At 37.6% G+C, this 24,500-nt stretch overlaps 1 protein-coding gene and 2 long non-coding RNA genes across 3 annotated transcripts in view; all 3 read right to left on the reverse strand.

Moving 5' to 3' along the window:
- LOC140921997 (uncharacterized) overlaps positions 1–1,152 on the reverse strand; it is a 1,610-nt gene extending 458 nt beyond the window's left edge. Inside the window, exons 1-2 of the long non-coding RNA XR_012164051.1 lie at positions 1,064–1,152; positions 722–773 (exon numbers count right to left, since the gene is read on the reverse strand). This is a non-coding gene — a long non-coding RNA (uncharacterized lncRNA). The remainder of the gene's footprint in view (positions 1–721; positions 774–1,063) is intronic.
- A 7,557-nt stretch (positions 1,153–8,709) lies between these two features.
- The window catches only part of LOC140953745 (UMP-CMP kinase-like), a 32,910-nt gene continuing 17,119 nt past the window's right edge, over positions 8,710–24,500 (reverse strand). The window contains exons 3-6 of the mRNA XM_073403140.1: positions 23,813–23,950; positions 18,513–18,589; positions 10,764–10,860; positions 8,710–9,109 (exon numbers count right to left, since the gene is read on the reverse strand). Coding sequence (XP_073259241.1) covers positions 9,065–9,109; positions 10,764–10,860; positions 18,513–18,589; positions 23,813–23,950 — 357 coding nt within the window. The 3' untranslated portion in view covers positions 8,710–9,064. The remainder of the gene's footprint in view (positions 9,110–10,763; positions 10,861–18,512; positions 18,590–23,812; positions 23,951–24,500) is intronic.
- LOC140921416 (uncharacterized) lies at positions 14,473–15,940 on the reverse strand. The gene is made up of 2 exons (XR_012164012.1): positions 15,796–15,940; positions 14,473–15,093 (listed from the first exon to the last, which is right to left on the reverse strand). It is a non-coding gene; the product is annotated as an uncharacterized lncRNA (long non-coding RNA).

Here is a 24,500-nt window from a genome sequence, read left to right on the forward strand (position 1 = left end):
ATGCTTTCAAGATGGCCAAATAATCCTTTTGGGATTGTCCTAAGAGCCCCGACAACAATAGGCACAACTCTCGTTTTCACAGTTTTCTCAATTCTATTGCTTGGTCTTGATATTTGTCAATTTTCTCTTTCTACTTCAGTATGGCCCTAGCATCCCCTGGATCATCTACATACTATTATTGTTATTATTATTATTATTATTATTATTATTATTATTATTATTATTATTATTATTATTATTTGATGTGTTTCCTTATCTTTTCCGATTTTTCCTTTTGCAAGCATCATCATCATCATCATCATCATTATTATTAGTAGTAGTAGTAGTAGTAGTAGTAGTAGTAGTAGTAGTAGTAGTAGTAGTAGTAGTAGTAGTAGTAGTAGTAGTAGTAGTAGTAGTAGTAGTAGTAGTAGTAGTAGTAGTAGTAGTAGTAGTAGTAGTAGTAGTAGTAGTAGTAGTAGTAGTAGTAGTATCATTATTATTCAGTCTCTTTTACTTAGCATGTTGCTATATTAAAGTTGTGTTAGTGACGGTGGAATAAATTAGACAGTGGGGGAAAAGTATTTAAATATTCGTAGGTAGCTCGAAATAGTCGTCAACAGTGAAATGAAATGAAGTGAAAAACCACAAGTCGGAAGGTTCTCAGTTTAGTCTCTTTTATCGTCAGTGCAGGAGCTTTGACGGGAAGAAGTTTCAAAACAACTACAAATACTATTCTTACTTGGGCCTTTTGATCTTCAGCTTCACATAATTTCTTGTTATCTTGATTTGTGCTACAAAGCAAAAATAATACTGCATTAGTCGCGCTTGCGAATTTTCAAATTTTTCTAGTTTCTAACTTTGCAGTTTAAGGCCTTTTCTTGTTTCTTTTTATTTCATGTTTGTTTGTATTTTTGTCGCTGCCATTTTCTCTTGCAAACGATATGTTATTTGAACTCGTTTTTTTAGCCGAGTGGCGTGGCAAAAGAAGCACGCCATTCACCACGCCAGTAAGTGAGGCAGAGGTTTAAAAAATTTGGTTTTGTAGCATTCTTGTTTGTATATTTGTTGCATTGGTGCCTACCTCTCACACTCTTTATATCCCAAAATATTTCTTACAGCGTTTTGCATGGCTATAAAAGCTAACCAAAAGCTCGGTACACCCATTTATACCAATAGCTGAATCTCAACTAACAAATTACGTCACAAACGCTACTCTTGAAGTATTCTAATTCCGCGCGCGCTAGCTGAACGCGAGATTAATGCAAACCTAATTTGGAGATACAGCATTGCAACTGTCCTAATTACCCTGTAATCAGATAGGCCAATTCAAACAGTAAAGAAAGACATTTAAAAATTGGAGTATAAAGTGAAAGTGACCGCTGAATGCAGGGACGGTAAATGACGTGCTTTTTCACCGCAGGTTAATCGATATAATTTATCTAACATGGTTCTTAACCTTGAACTCTATATTAGTTCTGCCATTAAAGTGGTTTCTGCAAAGAGAGGACCGTACAACAACCATTTAAAATGACCCATCTAAAATGAACACGTTACATAAGGAACAGTAACGCTCGGCATTTTTCCTTGGCGGTAGTACGCCTACGTTCCTGTGATTTCTTTCATACTTTATTCTTCCTTAGATATTGTTGAGGTATCCAACATGCCTAATTAGCAAAATTAATAGGATTTTGGACCCAATTAGAAAGAAGGACTGAGCAAGAAACGGCCATTCTCCTTCACTTATCGTTAATGGTATCTTGTACCTTACTGGTCCACCTCACCTTACAACAGGCAGCCCTCTCACAGGTATTACTGAGTAGCTGACACATAAGAAGTTTGTGTTAGTTTTGAAACAGTTGCTATTTCTTGAGGTAAGAAAATGTCCTCGTGGCTTGTACTCGTTTTGGCCTTAACTGCATGTGGTCTACAGCGCACCGCTCAGTATCCTCATGTCTCAGCGCCATCAAAATGTCAGTTTTGCAAGGGCGATTAAGTTGAATGGTTATGTGATAAAAGAAATAGATGTGGCCACAGACACTGCTTGTGGCTTTGCTTGCAACAATGAAGTGAACTGCCTTTCTTTCAACTCTGAAATCGCACCTGACCAAACAGGCAGATTCAGGTGCTAATTGAGTGATTCCGATAGTTTTGCTGGTTTTGATAACTTTACAGCAGATATCGATTTCAAGTACACAGGAATACAGGTAACTAATATCGCGCTACTGAACCTGAGATCAGGCCCAATTTTAGTAGTTCTCAACAAGAGCGATAATAGCTCTTGTTCTCATACATTCTTCTCTCTTTGGTCGTGGTCGCGTTAAAATTGGGCCTGATCCAAAGTCTGTCACGCTTGGGCTTGCTGCGGCCAGATTTGACCGCAGCGCTGATTGGCTGTTAGGACAATGTCACAGGATCAGATTGGCTGTTGGAGTCACCGGAAGTTTAAAGCTCTTATTCCTTGCCTGGCTGAATTGCGCGGCTGTAGAACTCAAAAATCTTTCGCGAATGATACGCCGTAAGAAAATAAACAAACCAGAAAAACTGTTGTCCTCGCTCGTTGCCTGTTTGCTGTTTGTTAATTTCGCTTATTATATAAACTGCAGTGTTTTACAAGGATTTCTACCACCGAGAAATGTGGTATCTGAACACACGTAAAAATACGATATTTTTACATGTGAAGATATCGATAATTTCACTGACATCAGGTTTGTCTCTTAAATTGTACTTAAATTCGTTGGTGTATCATAGAAACATCTTCGGGACTTCCTCGAAAGTGCTCGGCAATCTTCGGCAATCTTCGGACATCTTCGGAAATTTTCGGAAATTCTCGGAAAATGTTCGGCAACGTTCGTCTGGTCTTCGGGACAATTTGAAAAATCTTCGGAAATCTTCGGAAGGTGGCCGGAAATCTTCGGAAAATCATCAAAAACGCCGTCATCAGTATGTTTATATAATAAACAGAATAATACATGGACGCTTGGAGATATGGAATTTATCTTCTCGTGTTCACATTCGATATCTCACTCGTTCGCTGCGCTCACTCGTTCGATATCGATGTGAACACTCGAAGATAAATTCCATATCTCCGCGCGACCATGTATTATTCTCTATTTATTAAATTTAGCGAGTTTTTCAGACCTGCAATAAAACAACAACACACCAGAACTACTAAGTGTGTTTTGTAATATTATTTTACATTTTGTTTAATTTATTGGTCACTTGAACATGCAGTTTAAGTATTGTCGTTTCGTTTACCCAATATTTTATATTTCCCTGGATTTATTTTTAAAAATGTATTTTCTTAGACGATTTTTTATAGTAAATTCCAAATAGTGTTCTTACGGGACTAAATATTAAATGCACTTGACTAGTGAAGCTGAAGGAAGAACTGAAGATGTGCCTGGAGCAATTTTAACTCGAGAAAAAACAGAAGAATGGACCGTGAAACAGCTTCAGAGATGGCTTCTTTGCCGTGGGGCCAAAACAACCGCAAAGAAAACGCAGCTCGTACAAAGGCAATTACGCACGGACCGGGAGGTTTCTGACTGAGTTATTTGTGTACAAAAAACACAACTAGTTAGATGTAAATAAAAATAATAATAATAATAATAATAATAATAATAATAATAATAATAATAATAATAATAATAATAATAATAATAATAATAATAATAATAATAATAATGGCAAGTTTCGTATTCCCCGACGGCCCTGGGATGAGCGCGATTGCACAGGTTGCCCAAGCGTAATATGAGAGAGTTTGTATGGGAAAAATAGAGTTTGAAACTTAGATGAAATAAATGAAGTAAAGCGATAAAAGTTCTCAATAAAGTGTAAATATTGTTACCTGGAGTCGTTGTCTTTGCTTTTACGAAGTTTCAGCGCGATTTGAGTACTTTTACATCATCTGACCTGGCAGTGTAATAATAAGAGACAAGGTAGGACAGAATCGCTCGATCGATCTTCAAAGCTGCTCAGAATCAGCTCCAAATTTCACGCGAAAAAACAAACACACTTACATTTTACGCCGCCGAATCCACAAAGTGGTACGGTAAGATCACCTTCCTGCAATCCGTTCCGGTAAACCTTGCGTTTGGATCGCATAACTCGATCGAAAAGATCAACTACAGTTCAAAAATCGGCGCCATTTATCCGTGGCTAGTAAAAGTGTAACATTTCAACCGTTTTGTCGCTCGGCGGAGACTGGGCGCTAACGTCAAATAATAACTCACCGGGAGAGGGTGGCATTACTTCGTTAAGACAAATCTCTACGCACCCACCTCCGAGCCAACCTCCCAGTAAGGTTGGCTTCTCTGTTTTGTTTTGTTGCTTCGTTCATTGGCCGAGTAAAAACAAAGAAGCCGACCTTGCTCGGAAGTGGGTGCGTAGAGATTTGTCTTAACGAAGTAATGTCACCCTCTCCCGGGGAGTTATTATTTGACGTTAGCGCCCAGTCACCGCCGAGCGACAGAACGGTTGAAATGTTACACTTTTACTAGTCACGGATAAATGGCGCCGATTTTTGAACTGTAGTTGATCTTTTCGATCGAGTTATGCGATCCAAACGCAAGGTTTACCGGAACGGATTGCAGGAAGGTGATCTTACCGTACCACTTTGTGGATTCGGCGGTGTAAAATGTAAGTGTGTTTGTTTTTTCGCGTGAAATTTGGAGCTGATTCTGAGCAGCTTTGAAGATCGATCGAGCGATTCTGTCCTACCTTGTCTCTTATTATTACACCGTCAGGTCAGATGATGTAAAAGTACTCAAATCGCGCTGAAACTTCGTAAAAGCAAAGACAACGACTCCAGGTAACAATATTTACACTTTATTGAGAACTTTTATCGCTTTTACTTCATTTATTTCATCTAAGTTTCAAACTCTATTTTTCCCATACAAACTCTGTCATATTACGCTTGGGCCACCTGTGCGATTGCGAGGTTAGTGTTGGTCAACTTCTTTGCAAAAACAAAAATAAACATTGATAATTTGCCGCATGAGTCGCTGGAAAACGATAGAAATCTCAAAAATAGTAAGATTTCAAAACTTAAACCAGTTTACCAGTAAGCCAATGGGATATCTGTTGCAAACAACAAAGTTGTGGGAAAAGCTGATCGTACTTAACAGATGAAAGGAAAAAAGCGACGAAGCTTAAAGAAGAAGTAAACTTTTTAAGCTTGAGAAGGGCAAAGTTTGTTAAAATGACAATATTTTATTCCCTGTAATTATCCTTTTTCTTAGTTTTCTATTTTGCTCTTGTGTTTAGTGTAAAATGGAGTTTAAACTGCTCAGTATATCGTCTGTATAAAATTCTGTGTTCGATCTAAGTTTGTTCTTGAGGAGTGAAACGTGCGTGCTGAATATTTTGATAAATAATGTGGAAGCTTATGTATAAATAAACTTATTGTATTTTAGTCATCTTCGTTTCAACCGATTTAACGTCTTACAGCGCAAGGAATTTATGCAGGGGGTCTGTTTTCAAATACACAAGATTTTGCATTCACTCCGTTACAAAACATGTCAACTAAAAAGAAGGTTTCATTTTAACTTGTAGGCTTTCGACAAGTACGTACACTCCAGTGGTAGGTATGGCTTAAAGAAGTCTTAACCAACACTGAAATAGCATTAAAATGGCTTTAGGGTATTACCTTGTTAAAGACCTTTGAAACCATCTTCTCATTTTCATTGAACTCACTCCGGCACTGACCACTATTTGGTCAATCTCTGGTTAAGCTCGTTGTTTTTCTTAGTGACGACGTGCTGATTTTCCTTTTGCTGTTTGAAACAATGATTTCCCAGGCCTGTAAGTAAGTTTTGAGGCGTCAAAAACCTCTCAACGTATCAAATTTTCCTTTTTTCCTGCAACTCAGCCGCAGTTTTCTCATGTTTGATTGTCTTCTTGGTAAGAAGTGAACGCATTAGCCTTGCTTTCGCGCAAATGAGTTTGCGCTTAGTTTGGGTCCCAGGCTATCACTCTTTTCCGGCACATGTCAATCAATCAAAAAAGTGGGCGGCAGACGTTTCGTAGAAGGTTTGTATCAGGCTCGGTATCAGGCTCTCTTTTCGTTTCGCCTTGCCCTTCGGCATGTTATTTAAAGATCGAAACGAAAATAGAGCCTTATCTCAAGTCACTATCGCTCAAAAATGTATTATTTACCCAGGAGCCTATGGACTCCTGATTTACCCTATTTTGAGTATTTCTCATCAGCAGCTTTTCCCATTGCTGTTGTATATGAGACTCTTTACAGCTCCAGTGGGGAAAAAATACTTACTATTGCTCTTTTTCGGAGCCAGTTCTGGAACTGGTAAAACAGATATCCACTTTACAACTTGCTATTTTGCAACTTAATGAAAAAAAAAGGTGTTTTAATGAGAGAAGTTAATATAATCCGGGCTTGAGGGGAATTCAGTCCCTATTTTAAATAAAAATTTAACCCTATTGCTCTGACCTGAATCTTGACGAGGGTCTTTGCATATTTACCTCCTTTCACTTAGCCTGCGTAGCAAGCGTTTCCAATCGAGTTATTATTGCGCGAAAGTTATTTCCCAACTTTCTCGACGAACTCGCAAGGAAACGCTTGCATGCAGGCTACCTTTCACTTAACAGATTCTGGACTTTCCCTATTGAACTGTTTTGATTTTTATTTTGATCTATTTTGAATCGCGTGACACTGAAAACCAGCACAGTTTTAAACAACTTTTTAGCTTGGTAAAACTGTACAACAGGCTCAGACCTGTATAAAGCGGCCAACGCTTCACACAAGCCAGGTTCGACTATACTTTTTTTTTTTCTTGTTACAGGAGAATCAGCAATTAAGAAGATATAAAAGCCTCAAAAAGAGGAAAGACGTTTTCCAAGTAATTAAAAAATCATCGGCTTCAGTTTAAATTTTTTAAAGTTTTTCTTATCCTAAGGTGTTTTCTCTGCGAGAAACGTTTGTGTTTCAAGCCGAAATATATGCATTTCGTATATTCATGCGTAGTTTATGCTTGTTGCTTTTCCTTCTCGTCTTCGTCACGAGGATCAGTTTGTTTTTTTTTTCCCTTTATTTTTCTCACCAACAGGAGCATGAGGACATGCCGTTGTCATGGTAAATGATCCTTTTTCGGATCCTCCGTTTTTTGTTGATGAAGAATCCATACGAGATGACAAATCCGTTTTTGGAGTTCTCCCGAAAAAACGCACCCCTAGAAAATCTTACCATTTGTAGATGTGCAGTGTTCGTACAGATTTTGGGATCCAATATTCAAGACTTTTTCCAGGACTTTTTACCAAAACAATACTGTACTTCCTTTTCCCAGACTCAAGGTTATCAACTAAGTGATCAATAGAGACCATAGCTTTGAAAAAAAGAAATTCAAGACATTTTACCATTTTTCCAGACATTTTCCAGGTCTGGAAATTTGCTGGGCAAATTTCAAGATTTTTTCTAGAATTCAAGACTCTGTACGAACCCTAGATGTCACAACAAAGGTAGCACATTCTCCTTAGTTATAAGACCCTGAGTGTTGGTCCGGTCGGGATTTGAACCCGTGACCTCCTGCACGGTAGACAGGCACTTATCTAATTGAGCTAACCGGGCGGCGGTCACGATCTAGTGAAAACCAGATTGCCGGGGTCGGAAGCAAAAGGGAAGGATAAACCAATCACAATGCACATTCCCACGCTTTGTGATTGGTTTAGTTATTCCGCTTCTACTTGCGACTTCGACAATCTAGTCTTCACTAGATCGTAAACGACTGAGTCATAAGCGGAATCAGAACGCTGTTTTCACTAAATCGTTAAGTCCTGAGCTTCTTATAGTCTCTTTCCAATACGAAGTAGCAAACAGTTTGATTGTTATCACTTGGATTGGGAATGGGTTTCGTAGATATCATGCACGGCTATTCGTTTCCGGTCACGTGGACAAGGCGAATGTGTCCAAAGAAATGCTTTGACCAAGAAGGCCTGGGAAACCCGTGCGGAAAAAGAAGGGTTAATTTCTGTTGGCCAGAACCTCTTTAGAACCTCTAATTTGATAGGTTCTTGTCGTCCCGTTCAGAGTTGGGATTCATTGTTAGTTTTGTTTGGGTTTGGGCTATCTATTTTTTTCTAGACCAATCCTGTGAGCCGTTCTTAGAGCTTCCGGCCCACCCGTTAATTTAAGGAAGTTCGCGCCTATTGACACGCAATTTATCATTATCTCAAAATTGCGTTTAATGTTCGAGCGTGTGCGCTAAGAAAGAAATATACACATTCAAGTAATTGGCTGGTAGCCGTTTCGAAAAACTTTATTTCTCATCGTAAAGTATACTTAAAAATGACTTTTCAAGAAAATCACGTCTACGGCAAATGGCAATTTGTCAGCTGCACGTGAACAAGTTTTCTCTTTACTTGTCTTTTATTTTTCATACAGCTTTAAACAAAAATAATCAGTAGTCTGAAATATTAACCGTCGCTTTACTCAAGCCCACAACCAGCGTGCAAGAAAAGAGAGACGATGACATTTCAGACTAAATGACTAGTTCAATGAAGTTCCATGTTAGTTTCGCAAAAGATTCACTTGGGACTGCTTTGATCTCCGTTTTTTTCTAAATAAGCTCATTGCTTATTGCGGTAAACGTGATTATCTCGCCTTTATATCGCTGGTGTACATAGCAAAGCTATAAAGAGCCTACACCGCAGGCAAACACCAGCGGTAAATATGGCCGACCTTGGAATATAAGTAAATATTATTGTAAGAAGCTTTCCCTAGTGATTTAAATAACCCGATAAATCAACCCTTTTCATAAAAATTCAACTTTTCCTGTTTGAAAAACAAATTCCCTAAAGGAATAAAATAGTAAGTCTCCTACGAAGCAGCCACGCCCTTTGCTCGTTACAAAGCGCTCCACCCCGAAATAACATTGGCTGACACCCTAAATAACGTCTCCGTGGGAAACAAACTGTTTCTCTAACCTTGAGAAGCTTTTACAAGCATGATCTGGGGCAACCCTGTGCATGTATATTGCTAAATAATTATGAAGATAAAATTTCAAAAAAAATTTCTAAAAAGTGAAAAGTACATTGTAAATTGTGACATCAGCTAAATGGGACGGCCTTTTCAATCACCAAGGCTTGTGAGGGCATTTTGAACTTCTTCAAATACCTGATAAAATAAACAGAACCAGAAGATGAGTAGTTTGCCAGTAACTGACCACTACAGAAAATACCATAACATACCATAATGCTCTTTGTTGGTCACCACAAAATTTTGCATAAGCATTGTGTACAGTTTCTCTTGGGGCCATTTTAACTCCCAAGAGAAAATGAAGACAATGCTCATGCAAAATTTTGTAGTGGTCAATAATGACAAAAGGTGGTACACTACTGAACTCTTGGTTTCAGAGGAGATTCCACGGGGAAACTTCCCAAGTATGAAAAAAATGACATAGAATCCCTGTGGAACTCGAGGGTGGCAGGGGGTACTCACTATGGCATACTGGGATTTACTGCTGTACAGGGTATATAGTTTTGGACCTCTCTGCCTTAAACAGGGAAAAGGAATAGGAAGGGATTTCAATGAGATCAAGACAGTATAATATTCCGACGCACTGCATACCCATTGTCCCGACACTGGGAACTAAGTTACTGGAGGAAACCACCATATCAGAATAAGCACAATTCAGTCAAGGGTACCAGAGCAAAAAGCAAACAACTGTGTAACATTGATCTGAAAATATATCCATGAAAATCTTGTTCCACTACCCATCTATCTCTCCTTTCATCTAATCCTAAGATCCTAAAAGCTTTCCTAAAATTTTTTCTCACCAAAATGAAGCAAACTAAATACTCGGTAAAAGAAAAAAAAAATGAGGCAACAAAAGTGAAAAAAGAGGGGGAAGAAATTGTGCTTTCTGCCCATGCCCGAACTTCCCAAGCTAATATTTTGCACCTGGATCAGAAGGCCACGAATTGTATGACCTGTAAATGGCTTTATGGTAAAGTTCAGCTCTTTACAGCATGACAGTGACCAGAAAACTGCTTGACTAGCTTCAAAACGTGTTTTTCGGCAAAATTTCCAGGGGCGGATGGGTTAAAGGAATTCTTATTTCCCACGTCATGTGCCAATTGTGTATGCATTGAGAATAGTCTACCTTGCCGGTTTCAAATGTTTCTTGTCTGGCACATTGTGCCTAGGACGTGACAGTTACATATAAGTACATGAAACCACTGGCAACTGTTGTATGTCAGAGTCATTGATCATTTGAAACCAGCAAGGTTAACTGTCTTCAGTCTAATTTAAACTACTTTCAGATGACTCACAAAGTCTCTGGAATCACTTACAGTGTACAAACAAACAATGTACAAACTTTTTCCATGCCCCTTAATCCATAAAAAAGTTAAGAGAAACAACAGACCTTTTTACCGATATGGCAGCCATATTGAATTTATCAGATTTAAGGAGGGCACTTGCTCAGTATTTACACGAACTTTTCAGGCAAAAAGAGAACTTCAATAAATTATTATATATTTCTTGGCAAAAAGGCGATCATTATTACATCAAAACGTGGCACAACGATCTTTTTTCCCATTACAATCTTTTTCTAGGAAAACCTAAAGAAAAATTGGCCGTAAAAGCACGTGTAAATACTGATGCTATTATATCGGATCGTGCTTATGCTCCCTGGTCATCCCATAATACTCGTTAAATCCATTTACTTCAATTATATGGCTGCCATATCGGTAAAAAGGTCTATTTACAGTATAAATTCAAATGCACCATTAACCATACTTGCGAAGCTACAAGTGTAACACCTTACCTGTTCTGGCGATTTAATTGCCTGGATCTTTTTCACAAGTCCTAGTTTCTCATAATGTTGGATAATTGGCATAGTTTGTGTTTCATATGTGTGAAACCTATGAAAGAAGTGTATAATTGATCAGGCAGTTAAAATTAATATTGGGTAAAATCAACTTTTAGTTCTACGCAATAAGGAGAGGACAACTCTTGAAATATAAGTCCCCTGTGAAGTGGAAACAAATTGTTTTGCACCTATTGCAGCATTTAAGTCACCACCTGCCAAGTTAAATCCCCATGAAAAGTAATGCAATAAAATAAGGCACGCAGTCCAAATAAACAAACAACAAGATGGCTTAGTAATGGGGACACAGTCCTGTGGCAGGCAATTAGCAACTTTGGGTTACATGCACAAATACACACAGCCTCACTTATTGCCCCACTATCATGGGGTAGGACAATAGTGTTGGCAGATCAAGCCTTTCTTATCTCCCTGGCACTGCATGCGCTGGATCAGACAAGATGATGGCAAAGGAATAAGATAGCAAGGCACAAACTATGCCAACAGCTCAGGGGAAGCTGCAAAGCATGCCATAGAAGCATGAAATGCATTCCTCTAAGCAACACACAAAACCCAAAATAAAGTTCCCCCAACACACGAGCCATTTTTGGAACCAAAGAAAGCAAATTGCCTAAGGAATACTAATTGCCTTCTGACCGATAATAATTTGTTTTGATTTGATTTGTTCTGTTTTTTTTTTTTGGAAAGGCCTGTATTATGATAGTTTTGGTGGAGCATGAGTGTGCTGGAGACATCCAGCACCAACAGGAAAATGTTTGTATAAATGACTGAATAGGAAAATAATATTGTGTTTTATAGGCAACATAATGAATGTTCACAAACGGATTAATAAATCACCAAGAAAAAGAAAATTAAATACAACCCTTGTAGAACCAGACATATGCAAAACCTATGCTCATGCTATTTGTTTACTATGTTGGACTATGTTTCAGCTATGTTATGTTCACTACTGCCTATGTATCAACTATGTAGCATACCACACTACATAGTCCAAAGTATGCAAAATATATGTTGAAACTATGTTTAGGCTATTTGAAAAGTACATAGCTTTTTAATACCTATGCAAATACTATTCAAAATCTTTTCATAGTCTTTACATAGCTATGTATTTACTATGCAATAGAAAGTTCTGCTTTTCCTTCCGATTTGCATCCTATGGATTTACTATGCAACAAAGCAAAATAGCTTTTACATAGCATCTCGATCGTCAATTTTATTTCCAACAAGTTTCGTAGCTTTTACATAGTGCTATGCATATTCTATGCTAAGTGATCAAACATATTTGCAGCCTATGTTTTCACTATGTGACATTTTAATTTAGCTTTATCATGAGATAAAGGTTACATAGCTTTTACATAAACGTAATTTTTCTTATATTTTCACTCATATGAGGAATATGTAGTCTATGCGTTTCCTATGTGATATTTCAACATACCTTTTAAAATACTAGGCATGTTGATTGTACAGGTTAAATAGCGCTTACCAAAAGCATACTTCCAACGTAAAAAGCAGTGTTTAAAACTAAAAAACTTAAAAATCATTTACTACAATTTTTTTTGTGCTTGCAGATAGTTTCTTAGTGAGAAGATTTTTGTAAAGCATTGGATCGCTACATCCATCATTCCTGACTTAACTTTCCTTTCTAGCTTTTCCCTAGAGTTTCTTCACTTGAAATGATATCTCCATGCATCATTTTCTTCTTTTATATTAGTTTCGATCCTTCGTCTTGATTATGGACGACTCCTGAATAGAAATTCATGGTCAAAACTGCGAAACGCTAGCTGCAGTCCTCGGTGTTTGTCAGCCATTTTGTTTCCACTAGTTCCCAGGGAGGCCCGTGAGTTCAACACATGCGTATTTAGCGTTTTATCGTCACATGGGCCTTTTCAACCAATCAAAAGGTGTGAAAATTGGCTGATTCCACGCGAGCACTTTCAAGTCAAAGAAGACGAACTGTAAAGCGTGCGTTTTTACAAGAAGACGCTTCTTTTTACTTCAATTTAAAGTCGTTTTCCTGCCAGGTTCAACGAAAAGTATTCCTAACTTTGGTAAGTGATGTTTTCTCAGTTTGAGTTTCGATTTACCCGTGTTGTCTCCCCTTTTCGCGTACCTGAACAAGTTGGATCGGTCACCTTCGATCACGCTTCGATACTCGTTCGTTTCAATTCTAAAACGTCAGGTTGTTTTTGTGTTCATTTGCCTTAAAATCTCAACTTTTCTGTTTGCAGATACTTATTCGTTGCAGTCAAAAGAAAAGTGTATGGCACTGAAGAGCACGACATCAGCCAAAAGTCTACACGATAAGCAAATTAAGCAAACTTTAACTTGGGGTTTCGATTCTGAAACTGCTCCATGAAAATACTGCATTTGTGTTGTGTGTTCGTGGTATTATATTGCTATAGTTTTCAATTTTTCGTGTCAAAACCCATTTCTTACCAATGTAAAAGATATTCTAATTCATGTGTGTATACTATTTTTACTATTCTGGTGATTTTTACGAGGGTATTTTAAACACTCACTACTGACCTCTAGATCGTATTTTGGTAGTAAAAGGATCGTATTTTAAGTCGTATTGGGACCTTATTTGCGTCGTAAAGTGATCGTATTTACATCGTAAATTAACTTAAATTAATCGTATTCATGTCGTAAAGTAAGTTTTCAAAAAGTCGTATTGTGTCGCTTCTACGATAAAGGTACGGTACAACTACGGGCAGAAGAAGAGTGTTGAACTCGTATTTTTATCGTGAAATGTCGTTTTCACGATCACATTCAGAGATTTTTACCATAAAAAAATCGTAAAGAAATCGTGTTTTGTCATTTTACGACAAAGGCACGGTGCAACTACGGGCGGAAGAAGAGTTTTGAAGTCGTACTTTTATCGTCAAATGTCGTTTTTACGATCAAATTTAGAGATCTTTACCTTGCAAATAATCGTATTTTGTCGCTTTTACGATAAGGTCACGGTGCAACTACGAACAGAAGAAGAGATGGGAAGTGGTATTGATATCATCAAATGTAGTTTTTGCGACTTTTTGCCCGGATCCTGATCCGGGAATTTTTTGCATATGAAATCTAGGAAATCTTTGCTTCTGGAATCCGGAATCCTGGCTTTGGAATCTGGAATACAGCTCAAGAAATCCAGAATCACGGCGTGGATCCAGAATCCAAGACTTTGTTGGATCCACAATAACGATACAGCGAACTATCAAAAGAAGGGCGCCTTTTATCAGATGTGGAAATCTTCTTTATGTGGTCGATTCTACGATGCACACATTTTTTGACGTCCAGTCGACTGAAACAACGAAGCAGCCATTGTATCTTTACCCGGTGTTTTACCCAGATAATGTTTTCCTAGTCACCTTTGTAGCCGGCCGTTCTGGTCTTGTGACGTAGCGCTCCTCTCCAAGGGTAAAACGGCTACGCAGAAGACAAGTGTTTTGTTCTTTGGCTTTAGATTTAGAAATCCTTACCTTGTAACTTTTTCGATGGAGATACTATTGAATTACAATCTGAGAAGAAAGGCTTTTGCTGAGAAGGTTTAGATATCCTTGCGCCATTTGGTCGTTTTTACAGTGAACACACACTTTAGTTACAAATAGAAGAAGGCATTTTGAGTTCCTCCTTTGTACAATGACCACAGAACGGCCACTCAAAGAATGTGAATATTCTTATTTTTTATTCAGTTTACAAGACATATCTCTGACAGGACTATCAAAAACGTTCATATAAAATATCGTAATTATAATTACAATATACTAACTGCGATTAATATCGTTTACCTGTAATATTTAAAGTAGATATTGTGGTTCTCAAAATTAAAAATTTCGTCAAAATGAAGGATTATGCACAAGACGTTTACAAGGTAATGCTCAGATAAAAGTCGATCGCACACCCTTCAAATCGGAAAAACTTCGAAACTTCGGAATTCCCACCTTTTCAAGGTTATTACACCTTACATTAGCCTCGGGTGTTGTTTTTCGTCGCAGGCGGCAACGTCTGATTTTGAGTGTCATATAAATGCTCATCAAAACAACATTGGCAAAATGTGAATTGTAGATGCTACTGTAGCATGGCAATGTGGCCATTATTCTTTTAATCTTAGATTAGCAGTAGAGAAGAAACAGATCGTAGAATGTACGCGGACGCTTAGCTGGACTCCGGAGAAAGCGGACTACCCGAGAAGGGAACTGGAGGGAGACCATCTTCTCTTGAGGGTCTTGAGTGCCTTGTGCGCTCGTCCACGCTACAATCCTAAAGGACTACTACCATTCTGAAAAAAAAAACACATAATGAATGAATGAACGGTATAACTGTATGAAGCAAGGATCACTTATATAGAAGCCGGAAAGATGGAAATCATATTGTAATGAACTTCAATGCCAGGTAGTTGCGCAATTAAAAAGAACTTACAAAGGGGCAGAAAATATCAGACCAAGGAATCTTTAATTTTCACACCATTTAAATGAAATATAACTCTCAATTTACCGGTGATTCATCGTGGCTTCCCAGTACATGTGCGAGTGGAATGCACCTATCAAGGTAAACTTAGGTAAACGACACAGAGAGCCTATTCCTCTCCGGCCTAGCCTGCCTAGCAAGTGGGTGCGATCTTTTGTTCTCTTTTTCCAATTTTTTCGACAAACTCGCGCGGAAAAGCTTACTACCCAGGCTATCTCGGGACAGTCTGGTAAGTTTTCCAACAGACTGTGGGGGCATGATTGAAAATTTTGGAATACGTGGAGCTATAAGTTTGATTCCTTCAAAGGCATTATACCAAAGCCAGCACTACGTGATTCCAAGAATTTTTGGATTAAACGTTATACACATTTGTACAAATTCGTGGCCGATTTGCATGCCCGATTTCTTGTTTTTTTTTATTATTTGTAGATTGATATATCAGTTTGTAGGATTATCTTTATTGACTTTATTTGTAGGCCGTTTATGGTTTGCTCATAGGCTAACGTACTCCTACCTGATTCGCTCCTATGAGGATGTAAAGGGCTACTTTAGATGAAGATTAGCCACAGAGAATCAAGCACATGAATGAATTTGCACTGGACGACGGCAGAATCGGATCCTGGTGTCTTTTACTGTCATCATAGTCAACTGAAATTAAATAAATTGCATCACAAGGTTACTGTTTATAATATCACATAAGCTCTTTGAGATCTCTTTGCTTAGCTAGTCTACTTTGTATCGCAAAGTTGAAGCGTCTGTCTGAACCTAAAATGCAAATCAATACTAAACAATTTATCTTTTTCTACCTTGCGTACTCTCTAAGAGTGGATTTCCATTGTCTAGCCTGTGTACAGACCCCCCCTCCCCCTCCCGTCATGTTACATCGGAGAAGGGGCCCCTTCTCCGAATTTTGGGCTAGGGATTTTTAATACAGTGAACGATTCAGATCATGTTTGAGACTAAATGAGTCAAACATAAAATTTGTAATATCTGTAATCCAGACTGAATCGAGCGAAGCGAACTGCTCGAGCAGTTTCCGCGAATCTTCGCACCTCTCTTGTTTACAGTTACAGTGGCAACATCATACAATTTTTGCCCTTTTCGCCGTTAGTCGCCACAGGTGAAGTTTCCACACACTCGTTGACTTATTTAATAAAGCTTCAAGAGTATAGCATTGACTTCAATCAAACTAATTTAATTAGATCGTAGACTGTTAAATGTAACACGAATATTATGGGTTTTTAAACACTCACTCTGTAACCGACCGCTTTCATAGCTTTCATAGCTTTCATTTCATAGCTCTTCTTTGTTGATCACCCCGATGTAATGTGTTTCTAAAAGGGGTTTCTTGTTTGAACTAAAATTTTTTGTAGTAATGGTAGCTAGCTATTTAGCTGATTTACTGTAGGAACACGAGTAGCCATAGCGGTCTCGATCGCCCATCGGTATGGGGGCAAGGGACCTTAGCGGAACGGGGGTTGTAAAGATTTAATAAAATCCAGCCCTACTCACCAAAGATCACCTGATGATCCGCTCGGAACCTTTACTTAAGATTTTCGGGTACGTCGTTAACGGTCGTTACCACTCGAGTTGACCAGACGTTCACAATTGTGCCGAATAACTTGGCGGTTTTAATACTTTTCCAAACTCAGCAAATGAAATTTGTGCTTTCTGGTTCCGGTGTGCTGCTTTTACTTCGAAGGAACTACATTTTCCACTCACTTTCAACAGCATTGTATTATTAAAAATTATGAGCTTTTGAACAGTATTTAAGTTGAGATGTTCGGTGACGACGCTTTCCTTCATCGCATTGCGTGACACTTCGTAGTTGAACAGGTAAGAGCCCTCACTCTCGCAAATGTGTTGTGTTCGCAAACGTTGTGAAGCTTTACTTGCTGGGTTTATTCCTATAATTATTACATCTCTGTCAGAAATGCTACAGGTTTACAACAACACGTAGCTAGGACAATACACTTTTCGAGTCGTAAATAAGATGATAGTGCGATGTATTTACGTTATGGCAATCATCTTGGAATATCGTACTCATGTGTGTACGACAATATTACGATAATATCAATAATCGAATTTGACTCGTATATTGAACGAGGGAAAATTGCGATTTATTTACGGACCGACGTTGGCCGTAATCTGCCTTTTATTAGATCGCATTCTGTTTACGACGATAAAACGATAATATTAATTCTCGAATTTGACTCGTATATTAAACAAGAGCAAATACGATTCTTTTACGTTCGGACGCTGGTCGTAATTTGACGGCAATTTGATCGCATTTTGTTTACGACAGTATTACGATAATATTAATTCTCGAATTTAAATCGTAAATCAGACAAGGGCAAGTTACGATTCTTTTACGCAAGGACGTTCGTCGTAATTTGCCTGTAATTAGATGGTACTTCAAAATACGATTTTATTACGATTGTCTGCAAGTAAATTACGGTCAAAAAACGATGAAAACGCGATCTAGAGGTCAGTAGTGACTACATTTGCTTAAGCAGATCAAAACCTACCTACATAAAAGACTATGTCAATTCTATGTAATTTCTGTTTGAACTCTAATTAAAGGCTGTGTATGTGATATGTTTTACCTACTCAAATACTATTAAAATCCTATTTGAAACCTATGTAAAGACTATTTGTTCTGTGTTTTCCCTATTTTAATGCTATGCAAAGTATATGTCATCTTTAAAAAAGGCTATGTTTTCACTATTCCTAGGCTATCTGAATTCTAAGCAAACCCTATTCAAAAGCTATTTAATCAACTGTCCCCTGTTCCATTTTACTATGTAAACTCTATTTCAGTCCTATGTGAAGGCTATTTATTTCCTATGATTTTTCTATAAGGTTGACTATGAAGTCTAAAATCTCTTTCTGAAAGCTAAGTAAATTGTATGTATAGGCTATGTGGAAACTATGTCATTTCTGCCTTTATTCCTTCCTTTAAAAACTGCATAGCTTTTAAGCAGGTTCCGTTTGACTAGCGAAAACATAGCATTTTCGATACAAAAAACATAGTCCTGGCATAGAAACAACATAGGATCTGGTTAAAGCAATGTATGACTCATTAACATAGGTTTTACATAGCTTTGTGACATAGCATTTGCATAGATTCTACATAGTGTCTGATTCTACAAGGGAATTCACATGCAACACTTTATTAAAACCAAGTGAATAACAAGGGTAAATGCATTTAAAATTCTGTTGGATACATACCTCTTTTTAAGACTCTCAATGTTATCATCGGGCCTCCCACTTGACTCTCCTCTCAGCATTATTCTCTTAATACATTCCTGTTTTCAGGGAGATGTTTAATAATGCATTAACCTTCAAGATAAACATGACTATATTATACTTATCAATAATTTTACATTTCTGGTAACTAGGACACCCTGATGACAACAACAAACATTATTTTCATGTTTTTCATGGTTAATTGCCATGAAAAAAAAAAGGATTGGATTCAGTACAGTCTCAGAATTAATACAGTACAGGGCTCATACCGTTTCTTGAACAAAAAATTCAAGGACTAGTCAAGGACTTTCAAGGACACATTTTCCATTTTTTAGGACTCCATTCAGTGCAAAACAAGAACATTGAGTCTATGTCTTTTTCTGTTCTTCCACAATATGACCAATTTGATCCTGAAGGTCTTTCTGTGTTTGCTCCTTTTAGGTACTTTAAAATCAGGGTTGGATAAAGTTAGTATGTGTAATCAAATGGTGACGAGTGAAATTAGGAAATAATTTCACGTGCGTTTTGTCCAAATCCTTATAATTTCCCGAGCCTTTAGGCGAGGGAAATTATTAGGATTTGGACAAAACGCAAGTGAAATTATTCCCTAATTTCACGAGTATACCAGTTGATTACCTATTAATATGATGTGTGACGCAGGGGGGGGGGGGGGGGGGGGGGGCTGGCAGCGAGGTCTGGAACCGAGTTTACATGATCGCCCCAGTTAAGAAATTTGGCCGAGTGAGACTGAGTACCAATTTTCCTTCAAAACAAATATGGCGGAGAATGCGGACATGGAAAGATGATGAGTTTTTGCTCGGTTTTACGTTTTACGGCGTCCAAACATCAAGAAAAGGTTTTCATGAACTTTTTTCATGAGATTTTTGGACATCAGGAGGCGTGATGTATGAACAGTTCATGAGTGACTTCGCTCATCGTGATTCGGCACCTTGGCAAGTTCAGTTATTTATAAGCTTCGTGAATTTTCGAGCGACCAGCCTCAGGGCAGCCTGCTCCATCTCTTATATATTTTTTCACCTACGGTGGTATTAAGAACTCTCTGCCTTATCCTAAACATATGCTTCGAGCTCATTATAGTATGAGTCTTGCAACAGTCATATGGGGATGTTCATTAAACCAATTTTGTACTTCGCTGTTCGTAAGTTTGTTTGTACACCGGGAGCCACAACAAATATTTGTGGGCGTAAATACAGAATACAGGGCTAATTTAGTAAAAGCCAGGTTAAATGTTCCAATCACTTTGCTTCACATACACTGAGTCTGTCAGTATAAGCTATTTTTAATATCAAAAGGCTGCAGGGAAGGGCTTACTGAATCTTCAAATCCTTCACTGGAATATCGTTTGAGTGATAATCAATAAATAGCTCCAACAGCAATACCGTATTTAGTAGTTTTATATTAGATAGTGACTTCGGTTTTAAGTACTTCCTTGAAATTGTTTGTACAAAAATTACCCCATAGTTTTGAATTATACTTGAATCTGAGTGTGGGGACAAGAGATTAATCCAGTTGCTAAGAAGAGTGAGTACATCAGAGAGGGCTATGCTCAGTATACATTGAGAAAATCCCTCAAAGGACTGAAGTACAAGAAACAGAAAAAAGAAAATTGAATGTTTTGCAAAGTTTATAAAGAGAATCGGAAGGACCTTGAAAAATGTACAACTTAAATTGTTTGTGTAAGTTATGAATCTGATTTACAAGTAAAATAAACGAGGTAAAATTGACTTTTTATCAACCATCAAAAGAAGTTATTGTCCCTTGAGCCCAATCCCCTCAGCAGTTCTTTCTACATACTACCCTTGGCTTATATGGCCTAGATGGGTATGTGCTGATTAGTTAGGGTGGTGACCATTTCACCCTTTAGAGTTTTGAACAGGGTGTCTGTTTGGGCTGTGAAGGTTGATGAAGAGCAGTCTGTAGTTACATTTTTGGTACCACCAATTTTTTCCCCAAGTTTTTCCATCTTTTTAAGTTTAAAAGCTAACTTAATTCTGTATGCTAACTGAAGTGAATCAGGGTTATAAAATCAGGTCTCTTGGCATAAAAAGGGTGGGGGAAATGAACAATGTGTCCTACTACCCATACTCTCTTTCAGTGCAAGCCCAGGGAGGTGATCTCACATTTTAATACCCTTTTACCACTTGTTTTAACAGCAAAGTTAGTGAAGGTCTATGGTCTCTGAAAAATGTTTTTGCCTGCCTCAACACAAATTTCTAACTGTTATTGTTGACTACAAAATTAATAATATTATCTTAATAATCATTTTAAATTTTTTCCAAGACATCCTTTGGTGTTTTGCATATCCACTACTACAAGGTAATTTTTAAGTTGAGAGGGTTTGATTTCATTAACTACATTTTTATACAGACACAAACTAACCTGGCAGGTTGATGTCCAAAAGTGTAACAAATTACATGCAACTGTATGGCAAAAACTGATCATCGTGGCCAAAGGAAAGGCAAAAATAGAAATGTCACCATTTTCCTGACTTTATACATTCCCTTGGAAGCATTTATAGCCGGATGTAGTCCTTGTCAAAACATGCAAACTTGAAGATTTATTTTCTGAACTTAGCTAATCTCTTTTAAACCATAATCTTGTTCCAAGGGGTAGTGTAGTTTTTAAAATTTATAATTTTCCCTCTTTTTTTGCAACAAAACACACTTGAATTAGGACTCAAACTGAAGGCAGTGTATTAACTGCTGTCATGAAAAGAGAATTCCAAACACACAAGATAATTACCCTTTCATCTGCCTAAGATTCATTTGTTAGAAACTACGGTAAAGTTTAAATCAAATCGCACGAAGAAAAGAACTTAAGCATATCAACATGTGCAAAATCAAGAGAGAATGATCTCTTGGCAAAATTTATTTAGCTTCTAGTACATAAAGAAATACATGAACTACGAGATTTGACTATGCCATTCAATCATCCAACGCAACTCTGCCAGGATAAGTTCACAATCAAGGATGTAGAACTGAGAATCTCAATCATCATTTCTTGTCGTCTTAAAGGTGTAGTGAAGCCGTAAACAACTCTCAGCTGAACTCTGACAACTCTTCTACTCAACCACATGCCAGTCACCGCACTTTTTTGAATACCACGAAGAATCAATTTTGGGCCTTTCGATTGAAAATATAAACTCTTCTACATACGTATTGGAGGATTGGTCCTTCTTTTACTTTTGCAATTCGTGGGTCGTCTAAACAGAAACAAATTATCAAAAGGTGGGGCATCGAGAAACATGTTCACTGGTCTCGTTCTTACCGTAGTAAACCGGGCCGCATTTAATGACAAACGCAAGACCAGAAGAAAGGAAAACGTAAGCTCCACATTACCACGGAACAAAACGAAGAAACCAATGACCAACGGGACCAAAACCAACTTCACTTCACACTGCCGAATCGCTGCGAAGAAGCTGCTAAGACGAACTTGTTTTCCCAGCCCGTTCCGCGCATGCTCGCTACAGTTTTCGGATGATTGACAGATTTCTTAACTGGGGCGATCATGGAAAGCCGAAAAGCGGCAAGATCAGAGGCCGTTGCCAGCCCCCCCTGGTGTGACGAATTACCATAGCAATCGAGGACTTTTGACTTGTTTATCCATGATCGTATCGATCGATTGTGAACTCCACTCTCTCAAACGTTTAGAGCTGAAATTTGGCTTAAGTTATCGGAATTTTTCGACAACATACCTCTAAGAATCCGTCTTGATGTGCTCTTTCGTGTGTTCAGGTTTTCTAAAGCGTCTTTTTATGCCCTGACATCTTCATTCATGACATTTTAAAACTTCGTCGCCATCTTGAAATGGAGACATAGGGCCGGTTGCCATGGCAATTTAGTAATTTCACATGTGAAATTACAAATTAACACTGAAATTTCGCGCCAAAATTAAGGAGTAATTCGTCACCTATGATATTAGCTCCAAAATTCAAGGACTTTCAAGGCTCCCCCCACCCCCTTATGACTGTAATGACGAAATACATTGTAATCTTATACTGTAAATTTGTCAGTGACTAAATATGTGCAAAAATGACCCTGAAACCATACTATGAATAATGATAATAATAATAATAATAATAATAATAATAATAATAATAATAATAATAATAATAATAATAATTTTTTTTTTAAATATAATAGACAATTTTATTAAAAAACTATTAAAATCCTATTTACAATTAATTCGCTTAAAAAAAAGAAAAAACTATTCATTCAAAAACATTATTTACAATTTCTGTCGATTTAAAAAGCACTTAATTTAGCTTTAAAAAAAAGTTAATTAAAACTAAGAAAATTTTTTTCGAATTAAAAAACATTTCTTTTCAATAAAAAAAAACTGTCAGCCTCTAAAATTCAAAAGTTTCTTTCAACTGCTAAAAAACAAAAAAAATAGTAATAATAATAATGAAATAAAAAGATATATATGAAGTAAGGAAACATATCAATAGTCCGATTTAATGGCTCCTTCAGCAACTTCGACGTCGATATCAACATTCTTAATGTCACATGGCACTCTTCTGGTCCTAGAGCCTCGAAGACAAACCAACGCAGATCTCAAGGGTGCGAATGAGGTTCTGGTTCTGATCCATGAGATGGTTTTGGCATACTGCTCCCCTTTTTTGATGGCAATCAGCTGTGCTAAACGGCTATGATACTTCAAGCACTCCTTTCCCATTCCGCCAGTTGTGGTGAAGACCAAGGGTGTAGATGTTCCATGCTCGATGTCCAGGACTCTCTCTGAGTAGAGACGCTTTTTCTCGTTCTCATGGATACGATAGATTTGTTGTGGCTCTAGGTTATACGATACAGCATTAGGGTGACAGACCCTCACATCGAAGAATGCTGAACGATGTCGCTCCCAGAAACCACGCGCGTGGATATCTAACCGCGCATCCTGAGCTTTGTTAGATCCTCTGTTTAAATGTTATAATAATAATAATAATAATAATAATAATAATAATAATAATAATAATAATAATTATCGAATTAGGGTAAAAAAGGGCTAAATTCATTAAATTAATCAACTAAAGCACTGAAAAGCTCAAAATTTGATTTTATGCAGGAGATTTGGTGACCGATACATGTACAGAAGACCAGGAGATTGGTGCTGTATCCAGGAGACTTACAGATAATCTGGGAGAGTTGGCATATAATGTATGTGATGATATGGAGTGATATACTCGTGACAGACTTGCATGACATAACAACAGATAACTATATTTTCAACAAAAATGCAAATTGTACAGTCAAAGTACATACCTCTTCTGTGCACTCAAAAAATAAAACACACTTCACATCCGCTTTTCCATCCATAACTTTATGCCAACCATGAAGATTATTTTCATTCCTTGGAAACCCATCTATGAGGAATCTCTTTGTGTTACTTTTGTTCATTGCCTAGCAAAATAACAAAGACCTGATTACCTTAAAAATAGCAAGTTTAGTATTACCATCAACTTTGATGATGGCAAATTAATGCAGAGGTTGTTAAAAAGTCAATCACTCTCTACTCAGGAAGTACAAGTACATACCCACCAAGATGAGTGCTGGGTTCAAACCACTTACGAGCGAATGTCTGTAAATATCGAACAACCGGCGGCCACGGTCAAAAATTAAATTTTGCTCATATCTTGTTCATACATACTTATTAGTAAGTAACTAAACGTGGTGTAGTTTGTTTTTCAAAAGGCCGCTTGGATTTGGAGAAAATCGACAAAATCAATTTTCGTGGTCGGCGACTTGAAAACAACTAAAATTTGAGGCAAAATGAGGCGGTCTCAAAACTTCGCTCGCACGCAAAAAGGAAGAAAGCGTGGTAAAATATTCCCCGATAAATCAATTTAAAAGGATTTTAGCCCTAGTATGGCGGTTAATTCTTATCTTCACGATAATGTGGAAGGTAAACAATTTTATTTTAGTTTTGGTTCTTTTTCAACTCAACGAAGTT

Source organism: Porites lutea, chromosome 12, assembly GCF_958299795.1.
Source record: "Porites lutea chromosome 12, jaPorLute2.1, whole genome shotgun sequence".
In the NCBI taxonomy this organism is placed as follows: domain Eukaryota; kingdom Metazoa; phylum Cnidaria; class Anthozoa; order Scleractinia; family Poritidae; genus Porites; species Porites lutea.